At 39.7% G+C, this 13,239-nt stretch overlaps 1 protein-coding gene across 1 annotated transcript in view; it reads right to left on the bottom strand.

Annotated features, from left to right (window-relative positions):
* SOS2 (SOS Ras/Rho guanine nucleotide exchange factor 2) overlaps positions 1-13,239 on the bottom strand; it is a 99,547-nt gene that overhangs the window by 26,771 nt on the left and 59,537 nt on the right. Inside the window, exons 9-12 of the mRNA XM_081094880.1 lie at positions 8,654-8,781; positions 7,510-8,165; positions 7,056-7,137; positions 4,922-5,044 (exon numbers count right to left, since the gene is read on the bottom strand). Of these exons, the coding sequence (XP_080951006.1) occupies positions 4,922-5,044; positions 7,056-7,137; positions 7,510-8,165; positions 8,654-8,781 (989 nt within the window). The remainder of the gene's footprint in view (positions 1-4,921; positions 5,045-7,055; positions 7,138-7,509; positions 8,166-8,653; positions 8,782-13,239) is intronic.

Here is a 13,239-nt window from a genome sequence, read left to right as displayed (position 1 = left end):
ACAAACAAACAAAAACATTTTAATGAAACCTAAGCATTCAATTACACTTCTTTTACCTCTCTTAATGCCATGGTGATAACTTTACATACAAAGGCCATAACACTGACAGAGCCTGCAATTTGTACTTAATTAATATCTTAAGTGCTTCAACAATATGAAGACAGATCTCAGACTGTTTATTATTTTAAAATTATACTTTTTAAATATTTTATAAGCATAATAAAAAATGGTTCCTGTAATTGTTCCTTCAGCAAAAGTACCTTTTCTTTATTCAGACGTGCAAAATTCATTCTCTATATTATACAAAGCTATTTTAAATGCTTATGTTAGAAAGTATTTTTATGATCTAAATTTTTATATATTTTCCATATAAGATGGAAAATCAACTAAGGTTTAATATATTTGGTTCAAATTTCTATGTAATTTACTGACATATCCACATTCTTTTTTTTTTTCAAAAGAAAAAATATTTCTGACAGAGCTATTTTGTTTTGCAGTATCACAAAATATTACTTATGACTGTCCAAATAGAGATTTAATCAATCTATACAAATATAACATTCTACTCTTATACTTAGAGATACAGTAAATTAATTAGATTAGCATTTTTCCTTCATTATTTCAGTGGGTGACTATTTCTATATTTTTATTCAATTAATTAGACTGACATTGGTTAATAAAATTATATAGGTTTTAGGTGTACAATTTTATAATATATCACCTGTTATTGTATTGTGTGTTCACCACCCCAAGTCAAGTCTCCTTCCATCACCATTTATCCTTCCGTTGCGCTCTTTTACCTTCCCCACCCCATTTTCCCTCTGGTAATCACCATACTGTTGTCAGTTTATGAGGATGGGTTTTGTTGTTTTTTTCTTAATCCCTTCACCTTTTTCATCCAACCCACCTATCCCCTCCCCTCTGACAGCTGAGTCTGTTTCTATTTTGTTAGTTTATTTTGTTCTTTAGATTCCACATATAAATGAAATCATATGGTATCTGTCTTGCTCTGACTGGCTTATTTCACTTAGCATAATACTCTCCAGGTTCATCCATGCTGTTGCAAAGGCTAAGATTTGCTTCTTTTTTTACAGTAAAGCAGTATATTCCATTGTATAAATGTACCACAAATTTTTTATCCACTCATCTACTAATGGACACTCGGGCTACTTCCAAATGCTGGTTACTATAGTGCTTGCTTCGGCAGCACATATACCAAATGCTGGTTACTATAAATAGCACTGCAGCAAACACAGGGGTGCATATATTCTTTCAAATTAATGTTTCGGGTTTCTTTGGATATATTCCCAGAAGTGGAATCACTGGGTCATAAGACAGTTCCATTTTTAATTTTGTGAGGAAACTCCACACTGCTTTTCACAGTGGCTGCACCAATCTGCATTCCCCCACGAGGGTTCCCTTTTCTCCACATCCTTCCCAACACTTGTTCGTTTCTAGGTTAGCTTTCTTCTTTTCTAACTGACAGACAATAGTTTTTCTCCCAGGCTAAGAAAATTCTTTAAATTCCTAATCTCTGTCATGCTATCTGAACAAAACCACCATAGTCATTGTGTGCCTGGTTAGGTCTGTGGCTTAGAAAATACTTCAAGATATCACAAAACTGTTAGCTTCTACTTTGCACAGGGTTAATTCAAATAACTACTTCCATTTCCTCTCCTTCCTAGTTTCTACAGTAGCCAATGTAATTTCAAAATTATATAAGAGAAAAAATCTCATAATTAGATTTCATCAAAATGAAAAACTCATCAAAATATATTATTAAGAAAAGTAATAGGCAAGCCACAGATTGAGAGAAGATATTTATAAAACATTTATTTGACAAAAGACTGGAATCTAATCTTACTCAGTAACTGTAACAACTCAATAGTAAAAAAATAAACAACTCAAAAAATAGGCAGAAGATTTGAATAGATTCTTCACAAAATAAGTATGAATAGCCAGTAAGAGACAATGTAAAGTTCTCAAACATCATTAGTCATCAAATTAAAACCACAGAGAAATACCACTACACCCCCTCAGTGTATATAAGGTATAAAGGTAGTCATCATTAAATGTTAATGAGGATTTGAAGCAACTGGAACTCTAATACATTGCTAGTGAGAGTGTAATCTACACTAATAAAAGAGAAACATGCAAATTGGTCATCACTCCACTACGCCCACCAGCCAATCAGGGCGAGTATGCAAATTAAGCCAACAAAGATGGCGGTGGCCATGGAGCTGGAGTGAGCAGGGGGCTTGCGTTGTCCCCAGCAATGGAGGAAGCCAAGTTTCCCGCCTGCCCTGGCCACCGCTGAAGGAGTGGCTGGGGACCTGGGTCACCAGGGGCAACCCAGGCTTCCAGTCGGCCCTGGCTGGCCTCTGCTCAAGGAGGGGCTGGGGGGCCTGGGTCGCTGGGGGCTACCCAGGCTTCCAGCTGGCCCTGGCCTCCGCTCAAGGAGGGGCTAGAAAAAAATAAAAGAAGTGGCTGCCCTCCACTCAAGGCGGGGTTGGAAAAAAAAGAGGAGGGGCTGGGAGCATGGGTTGCAGTGAGGCATGGCCAGCCTGAAAACGGCCCTCAGTCCCTTACCCAGGCTGGCCACACCCCCATGGAGTAAAGATCCCTGCTGGGCGGCCTGGCAAGCCTGCAAACAGCCCTCAGCCCCGCACCCAGGCTGGCCAGGCACCCCAGTGGGAACCCCCACACTGAAGGGGCTGTGGCCAGCCTGAAAACGGCCCTCAGTCCTTTACCCAGGCTGGCCACACCCCATGGAGTAAGAGTCCCTGCTGGGGGGTGTGGCCAGCCTGCAAACAGCCATCATCCCTTCACCCAAGCTGGCCAGGCACCCCAGTGGGGACCCCTAACCTGAAAGGGGTGTGGCCAGCTTGAAAACAGCCCTCAGCCCCTCCCCCAGGCTGGCCATGCCCCCCCAGCGGGGACCCTCACCCCATGGGGGTGTGGCCGGCCTGCAAACCACCGCAGGCCCCTTGCCTAGGCTGTCCCACACCCCAAGGGAACCCTCATCCTGATCCGGGACACCCTTCAGGGCAAACCAGCCAGCCCCCACACGTGCACCAGGCCTCTATACTAATAAAAGGGTAATATGCTAACTAGACTGGGAGACCTTCCAGGAGACCCTCTGGACATTCTTCTGGACAAAGCCATGGTGGCGGGGCTGAGGTAGAGGTGGTTAGAGGCCAAGAGAGGAGGGCAGTTGTGGGTGATCAGGCCAGGATGGGATGGTAGTGGTGGGTGATCAGGCTGGTGCGGGGGGCCATTGGGGGTGATCAGGCCGGTGGTGGGGGAGGCAGTCGGGGGTGAGCAGACCAGCAGGGGGGCCAGTTGGGGGCAAGCAGGCCATCAGTTGGGGGTGATCAGGACTGTGGGGGGCAGTTTGGAGTGAGCAGGCCAGCAGGGTGGCATGGCAGTTGGGGGCAAGCAGGCCAGTGGGGGAGGGAAGATGGGGGCGAGCAGGCCAGCAGGGGGGAGCAGCTGGGGGTGAGCATACTGGCACGGGGGGCAGTTGGGGGTGATCAGGCTGGCGGGGGGGGGCATTTGGGGGCAAGCAGGCCGGCGGCGAGGGCGGGGCAGTTGGGGGTGAGCAGGCCAGCAGGCAGAGTGGTTAGGGGCAATCAGGCAGGCAGGCAGGTGAGCAGTTAGGAGCCAGCAGTCCCGGATTGCGAGAAAGATGTCCGACTGCCGGTTTAGGCCCGATCCCTGTAAACTGGCAGTAGGCCATCCTTTGAGGGGTCCCAGATTGGAGAAGGTGCAGGCCGGGCTGAGGGACACACACACACACACATCCTCCCCCCTCCCCCTGCACGAATTTTGTGCATGTGCCACTAGTACAGTATAATCATTTTGGGAAAGATTTGGCAGTTTCTTTTAAAATTAAACATACACCTACCCTACGACTCTGCCATTCCACTCTGAGTTATTAACCCAAGATACTATGTGAAAAAGTATATTCACAAAAAACTTGAAAAATAAAAGTTCATTGAAGCTTTTTTCATAATAATGAAAACTGAAAGGAACCCAGGTGTCCTTCAGTGGGAAAATTAATAAACAAACTGTGGTATATTCATGTAATAGAATACCACCTCAGCAATAAAATAGAACAAACTATTGATACAAGCAACAACATGCTCAAAAACATGTGCAGTGAAAGAAGTTAGACACAAAAGAGTGTACAATATAAGAATCCATTTATATAAAATTCTAAAATAGGTAAAATTAATCTATGTAGTAAGATAAATACTGCTTTGGGCAATCAGAACAGAAACTGATTAAAATGGGCATAAGGGGACTTTCTGGGGTGATGATAACATTTTATATCTTGAAAGGAATTTGGATTATAGAAATGTATATTATCTGTCAACCAAAGAATATTGTATACACAGTTTAGAAAAAAAGAATAAACAAATACCATTAATGATATACAAGTTGAAGTATTTAAAGAAAAGTGTACTTTGAATTACAACTCCCAAATGGATGATTAATGGACCAATAGAAGAATGGTAAGTGAATAAATGTACGATAAAATCAAGATAGCAAAACATTAAGCCCAAGGTTATTAGATATTCATAATGAGACATGAAGAAAAAAAGGTGTGTGTGTGTGTGTGTGTGTGTGTGTGTGAGGGAGGAGTTGACAGTAGGCAAACTCATATGCAATTTTATAAGTTTTACTTAAAGGTACCCTGTTCTGTAAGAATATCACATGCCAGATATCTGATGCAAATAACATCTATTTTAATAATTAAAATTCTTCAGGGTATTTAAGAGTAACTTCACAAAGAAAGAACTTAACTGCTATGAGGTTAACAATAATACCTATACCCGAATTAAGAGGTAAAAACTTTTGTGCTAACTATACACTGAAAATAGAATGGCACATTAAAAATATAATATACACGCCAAACCTAAGTTGCACTGGTTGGACGTATTCCTTGCGAAACCTTTTAAGGTCTACACTAATTGGTTGTTCGCCTTTCTCTGCTGCCAATTTATCTGCTTCAGTAGGTTCTGGCTCTGGAATTTCAAATCTAAGAAGAAAAGCAAAATGAGAGAAATTTTTCAATGTTTATACATAAATGAAAAGGATTTCAAACACAGCAGTAAAAATATTTTAACTAAGCAACCTTCTTTTCTACTATTTATGTGAAAAGTACAATTACTGATAAATTTTCCTTAAAGCATTACATACTACAAAAAATTGCCCTTTGGCTATACAGTACTAAGGTTTTACAGTCTTACTTCTATAAAAAAGTTTAGTAACTAGTATTTATCAACATAGAAAAGATCAATGGAAAAGATTCAAGAAAATAATCTGTAAGAAGTATAACCTCTTTAATATCCATAATATTTATTTTTTTAAATGCAAGTAGATATACCTTTCCTTAAATAAATGAATATAAATCCTAAGAGAGGGTCCAAACTGAATTTTAAACTGTAAAGAACATACCTAAGTGAATAATGTAAAAAGCAAAGTTAAAAAAAATAAAAACTGCCCACAAGAAATACAGCTAAAATATGTCTAACATGTATGCTTTCTTAATTTTGGACATGGAAATACAACCAAGTACATCCTCACAGCTCATTACAGTGACTCAGTCTGGTAAACTTTGTTTCATAGAAAAACAATGATAAAGGTCAAGATAATATTCTGGCATTAAGTTTTTTTTTTTTTTTAATTTATTATTTTTTTTAAATATATTTTTTTATTGATTTTTTACAGAGAGAAAGGGAGAGGGATAGAGAGTTAGAAACATCGATGAGAGAGAAACATCGACCAGCCGCCTCCTCCTGCACACCTCCTACTGGGGATGTGTCCACAACCAAGGTACATGCCCCCGACCGGAATCGAACCTGGGACCCCTCAGTCCGCAGGCCGACGCTCTATTCACTGAGCCAAACCGGTTTGGCTGGCATTAAGTTTTTAAATGTGAAACAGAAATTATTTTAGAGTCCAGATGCTACATTTAACCTTTAAAGCATTTAAAAGGCCACTAATTGTACTCAGTAAAAGATAAAAAGTCAATCTAAAACTTACTTTAAAAAATTAATTGCAGTAAGAAAATGTTAATTTTTAGGTCTAATAATGATATTTTGATTATGTTTTTAATAAGAGTACTTATCTTTTAGAAATACAACTGGAAATATTTACAGGTGAAATACACTGTCTAGAATTTACTGCAAAAGACAGTTGTCCCTTGGGACCCCAGAGGATTGGTTCCAAGACCCCAGCAGATACAAAATCCACTGTTGCTAAAGTCCCTTAGCCCTCCATATTCTCAGATATGGAGGCAGATAAGGATAATGAACCCATGGAAACAGAGGCTGACTGTAATCCTGGAATCAGGATGTTGAAACGGTAGGAAAATAGGGGACACATGAGTTGATAATTATTGCAGTTGGATGACTGATACATGAGGTTATTTTATTTTCCTATTTACTCTTGTACACATTTTGAAATATTTCATATTAAAAAGTTTGTTTTGAAAGTAAAAAAGTCTCTTTTAAGGAAACATTGTTTTATTGTACAGAAAACAATTTAATTAAGATACAGTTTTATCCTCTAAAATGGGTCTTTCTGATTACCACTATAAACATTGCTAAGCTTTGAAAAGACCTCTATAATAAACAGGCATTTCAGTTTAAGCACACTGTTTAAAGTGAACAGAAATACTGCTAATTTTATGCCAAATAAATTATATTAAAAAACTACTTGAGAAGATACTAGGTACCCAGAATTTTACAAGATAAAAAACAGTTTAGTTTTTTTTTTTTTTTTAATATATTTTATTGATTTTTTACAGAGAGGAAGGGGGAGAGATAGAGAGTTAGAAACATCGATGAGAGAGAAACATCAATCAGCTGCCTCCTGCACACCTCCTACTGGGGATATGCCCGCAACCAAGGTACATGCCCTTGACCAGAATCGAACCTGGGACCCTTGAGTCCGCAGGCCAACGCTCTATCCACTGAGCCAAACCGGTTTTGGCCAGTTTAGTTTTTACAAAATGTAAATATAAGTGAAATAAAAATTTTTCTTACCGTTCAATCAGTAAGCTTAGCAATTCCTGTGGTTTACAAAATGAACGATATGTAGTAAGAAAAGTACGAACAAAATTGGGATCTGAAAAAATAGAGCATAAAACAGGTTGCATGTTCAATTTATTCAGCATATTTTGGAGGTCTTATTTCCTTTTTCCTTTTATCCTGGCTTTTCCCACTGTGGCTCTTTCTGCCAATCACAGTATTTCTTGTGAGACGAGGATTGTTTTCAAATTCAAGATTTATGGATATACAATTTTTATGAATATTTAATTATCAGTGAAGTTAATACTATATTTTAGAGACATTTAATTAGTTACTTATTCCTTTTGATTCTGCAGTATTCTTTTCATATTTTAGAGGCATTTTTTTCAGGCCTCAAGCCTTTTGAACATTTTTGAAAAGCTTTTAGCTCCTTTGGCCTAGATAATCACCTGTAATGAGTTTCACATACCTGCATACATATGATATGTTAACCTTTCAATTAACTTCACCACTGTTCCTCCTTTAATAATGGGGATTCCACTTCTACTTTGCAAGTTGTCTTCAAAAACAATGTTTTCCTCAGAGTCTTTTACCACAAAACGATAAACTTCAGGACTTGGTAATCTCAGTGGTTGCTCATTTTCTTCTTTCAATAATACTGAATCTAGCATTCGATCTAGAGTACTACGATAATGAAGAGAAATAAGTGCTGCCATCCAATTATTTTTCTCTTCAGCAGACTTAGCAGCAAATATTATGCTGTTTTCCTCTTTGGATACTAATTCAAAAGCATGTTTGTACTCACAAGTATCTTCTTTATCACATATTTGTATTTTTCTCATGACAAATTTTTCTTTTAATCTATATTCTGCACTACTGTAACCTGGAAGGCGTGACTGGCTGTGATTGGGTTTGCAGCTAATCATTAAGCCATCAAAAAGAAAAATATGCCGTTCGTGTTTAGCACCAATTCTTGTCAATGGACCTTCCATAATGAATTCATTACAACACTGTCCAATATCTTTTCCTTCCCATCCATCTATGTTTTTCTGAATTTCATTCATTTTTTTAATAGCCAGGTGCTTGCTTCTTAATTGACGATTATAAAAAGGGCAAACAGGATCCCTAAAAAAAAAATACCAAGACAAAGTTAGCTTATTCAATGACTAAGCAACCATAATTGCTTTAAGTATAAACTACCTCAAATCAAGTGACAAAAATGCTAAATAACCAAACACTAGATTTTGCACACAGCATTTATTTTCTTCTACTAATTTTGCCACTACAAGTCTCAATTTCATTATTGTGAAAGAGAAGTACCAGAGGCTCTATATTTCATTCCTACTGCCCATATGAATTAAAATTAAATAATCCTATTTCTTATATAAATTATACAAAATTTATCAACTATGTCCTTTAAATTTTTTACACATATCTTAACAATATTAGAATGCCAATTTAAAAAGACTACAAGACCAAAATAAAAATGTAAAACCAAAGTATAATTTTCAAGAATGCAACTATCACTATAAATAACACTTCTTGAGAAAAACAGGCAACAGATGTAAGTGAAGTATGCAGAAGCATTCATATTTTCAACAGTTTGGAATTACCCAGGTCGGCGTCGAGGTGAATACTGCTTGTAAATTCGGTCCATACTACCTTGGAGATTCATGAGAGCAGTAATCGCTTGGTTCAAACATTCTCTATCTTCTTGTTCTTCACTACAAGCTTTCAATTGCTAGGAAGACCCAAAAAGAAAAATTAAACCTACATTGTTCAATAATTTTCCTTTCTCATAATTAGAGGAAGCAGCAATATTATAACTCTAAATGAAGTTTAAATGCACTTAATAAAAACCGCTATGATTTTATATAATTATGTATACTTCTGATCCCTCAAATCAGTCCTCTTTCTACATATGTGTATATAATACAAATATATAAAGTCCTATTACCAAAGCAATCAGGAAAAAAAATAAACTGTGATAACCATTTGGACATTTTCTAGATTTATAAAAATAGCTTGAAACATGAAGCTTAAAAGTGAATTTTCTTTGTTAATAATTATGAATAGAGAAAATAAGAAACACAAATTATTTCATATCTATCTACTTATATAAAAACCCTGGGTGGTGTTCATCATGACCAGAACCGCCATGACCAAGTGGAAGGAAGTCAGTCCTGCAGGGGATGTCTTGGAAACAGCTGCGCCCTCCCCCAAGCTGTTTCCCCGAGCTGTTTCCTGTAAGGGCAGGGTTTGAGGCAGGAACCCACCCAGGGAGCGTGGAGGCATATCTTTCTAAAGTGTGCTGCGCCAGCACGGGGTGAACCTGAGTGGGGCGGCTGAAAGGCTTAGAAAAGAAAGACAAGAGAATGAAAGCCGGGTCTCGGTGAGACAGCGCCCACGCCCAGAGCAATGCCTTTATTTTATAGCAGATGCTACGGGGCAAAGGGCATGACCAAGATGTTTACAAAATTCTCCTGGGTTTCAATCCTACTCAACTACATGCACCTGAACTCTATCAAGCCTACATCACGCAGGCACGTGGGGCCACGTGTTCGGACCATAGGTTCAAGCTTACAACTACAGCTGTTGGCTATAATTGTGCTGGGAGGACCCTGCCCTCCAAGCTGGGACTTGCACATGGCAATGAGAGGACTGTGCCCTCTCATCAGTCCAAGGCTTGAACATGTCCAAAACACTGTAGCGGCTCCCCACAATAAAGTTTTCATTCTGTTTCTTTGTTACTAATGTTGTGGCCCCACCCCATAACAAAGAAACAATTTCCAGAGGATGAGGCCCAGGAATCAGGATTTAAAAAAAATTCCCAGGTGATTCTAATGTGCAGCCAAGGTTGAGAACCACTGCTATAGATAATATTAAAAATATATCTAAACGTGCAATCCTTTGTCCAAAAAATGACCATGTTCAAAAATTAAATGAAGAAAATTTGGATATACTCGGAGATTTTCACACATATTTGAGTGATGATTTCATTGATTCCACAGATGATGCTGAAAAGGAAAATTTTCCCATTGAATTCTTAATAGTATTACTCCTTCAGGAATGCCTTGTCATAAATTAAAATTGAAAGTGGGTACAATCATCATGCTATTGAGAAATCTCAATAGTAAATGTGGGCTCTATAATGGTACCAGATTTATTATCAAAAGATTACGACCTAACATTATCGAAGCTGAAGTATTAACAGGATCTGCAGAGGGAGAGGTTGTTCTGATTCCAAGAATTAATTTGTCCCCATCTGACACTGGCCTCCCATTTAAATTCATTCGACGACGGTTTCCTGTGATGCCAGCATTTGTGATGACTATTAATAAATCACAAGGACAAACTCTAGACAAAGTAGGCATATTCTTAACTGAACCCGTGTTTGCACATGGTCAGTTGTATGTTGCTTTCTCTCAAGTTTGAAGAGTATGTGATGTTACAGTTAAAGTTCTAAGTACTTCATCACAAGGGAAATTAGTCAAGCACTCTGAAAGTGTTTTCACTCTTAATGTGGTGTACAGGGTGATATTAGAATAAGTTTAATCACTTTATTGGTCATTGTTTGCATCACTATTGTTTTTATATCATGTTTTTGTTGTTTTCATATCATGTTTTTGTCGTTTTTATATCATGCCTCTGCTGTTGTTATATCCTTTTGTTACTGTTTATTTATTAATAAATTTATATATAATTTCATATACATTTTACTAATTTCCTCTCATCTCTCACACTTCAATTATACAGAAAGGGCAAATAGTAATATTAAAATGTCTCCGCTAATTAATTCCCTTTTTTTAAAAAAATATTTTATTGATTTTTTACAGAGAGGAAGGGAGAAGGATAGAGAGTTACAAACATCGATGAGAGAGAAACACCGATCAGCTGCCTCCTGCACACTCCCCACTGAGGATGTGCCCGCAACCAAGGTACATGCCCTTGACCGGAATTGAACCTGGGAACCTTGAGTCTGCATGCCAAGGCTCTATCCACTGAGCCAAACTGGTTAGGGCAATTAATTCCCTTTTAATGTGCACAAATTTCGTGCACTGGGCTACTAGTCCTATATAATAAAGAGCTAATATGCTAATTAGACCAAACAGCAGAACGACCGTCTGGATGACCTTCCAGATGAAGCTGGGGGTGCAAGGGCTGGCCGAGGCAGCTGGGCTGTGAGGGCTGAGCCCCTTGCATGAATTTCGTGCATCAGGCCTCTATCTTATATAATAAAAGCCTAAGCGACCATTACGTCGGAACAACCAGAAAGACTGGTCACTATGATGCGCACTGACCACCAGAAGGCAGACATTCAATGCAGGAGCTGCCCCCTGGTGGTCAGTACGTTTCCACAGGGGGAGCGCCTCTTAGCCAGCTGGTGGCAGCACTAAGGAGCAGTGAGTCGAGCAGTAAGGAGCAGCAAGCAGGCGGGTGGTAAGGAGTGAGGGGTCCCAGACTGCGAGAGGGATGTCCGCCTGCCAGCTTAGGAATCGGGCCTAAGCCAGCAGGTGTACATACCCCAAGGGGTGCTGGACTGCAATAGGGCACAGGCCAGGCTGAGGGACACCCCCGCCCCCACACCCCCCCCCCACACACAGTGCACAAATTTCATGAAATGGGCCTCTAGTCTTTATACATAAAAAACCTAAGCGACTGTTTGACTGGTAGCTATGATGCACACTGACCACCAGGGGGCAGACGCTCAACACACAGGCATGGAAACATGGAACAGATTGATGAATCTCAGAGGGGAAGGAGGAGGGCAGGAAGAAATTAACCAAAGATCTTATATGCATACTAGAGGCCCGGTGCATGGATTTGTGCACCGGTGGGGTCCCTTGGCCTGGCCTGTGGGGATCAGGCCAAAACTGGCAGTATGACATTCCCCGAGGGGTCCCAGATTGCGAGAGGGTGCAGGCCAGGCCAAGAGACTCCACCAGTGCATGGGCCTCTAGTTTGTGATAATATCCTTTCAGTTCCTTGCTGAGGAAAAGGAACCATTGCTGAATGGTTCTGAGATTGTTTTTGGAATATGCGGAACATTCAAATGTATCAACAATTACTCTCAAATAGTATCATTCCTTTTTATTCCTTTAGTATTTCAGTGGTATGTCTTAAAACAAAAATATTCTGTCACAATATAATGACCAACTTCTGGAAATTTAACACTGGTAAAGGTCTATTATCTAATACCCACCACATGTCCAGTTTTGTCAATGTCCTAATCCTGTACGTTAGGGTAATTTCCCCCCAATATAGGACCTAGTTAGTGCTGCACTTAGCTGTCATGTTGCTACTGTCTTTTTTAATCTGCAACAGTTCCTCGGCATTTGTCTTTCATGGCCTCCCCGAATAAAACACACACACACACACACACACACACACACACCTATAAAAGCCCTATATATCCAACACCCATATTAATTTTTTTTCTAACTTCCCTAGATAGAGTTAGTTACTCCTGCTTCAGTGGTCCCATAGTACTACTTACATTAGGTACTTATATTGTAACTAGAGGCCTGGTGCACAACATCCATGCACTGGGGGGGGGGGGGGGGGCTCCTTCAGCCCGGCCTGCACCTTCTTGCAGTCTGAGACCCCTCAGTCCTAACCGCCCACCTGCAGCGGAGGTGGGAGAGGCTCCTGCCACCGCTGCTGTGCTCGCCTGCCGCTTCTGGCTGAGCGGTGCTCCCCCTGTGGGAGCACACTAACCACCAGGGGGCAGCTCCCGCATTGAGCATCTGCCCCCTGGTGGTCAGTGCATGTCATAGCAACTGGTCATTCCGTCATTCGATCTATTTGCATATTAGGGTTTTATTATATAGGATTCTTTGTTTGATAGTCATCTTCTTCACTAAACCATGACATCCTTAAACATGGGGATATGTTTTGCTCATTTTTTGTAGTATCTGCAAATGGTAGGTACCCAATAAGGTAATTAGAATGAATGACTATTGTATAAATACTTATAATTTTAAATGTTTAGACAAATGACAACCATGAACATTTACTGAGCTCTTATTCTATGCATGTTCTTTTATGCATTAGCTTATTTAATCTTTGTCACAACTCTGTAAGGTAGGTATTATTATTATTATACACGTTACAAATGATGAAACTGAGGCATAGAGCAGTTATGTAATTCACTCAAGACGAGTAGGAGAGTCTGTATTCAAACCTGGGAACAAAATTC

The sequence above is a fragment of the Myotis nattereri genome (assembly GCF_964212035.1).
Source record: "Myotis nattereri genome assembly, chromosome: 1".
Classification (NCBI taxonomy): Eukaryota; Metazoa; Chordata; class Mammalia; order Chiroptera; family Vespertilionidae; genus Myotis; species Myotis nattereri.
Note: the sequence above shows the minus strand (reverse complement) of the source record. Positions and strands in the feature narration are given on the sequence as shown.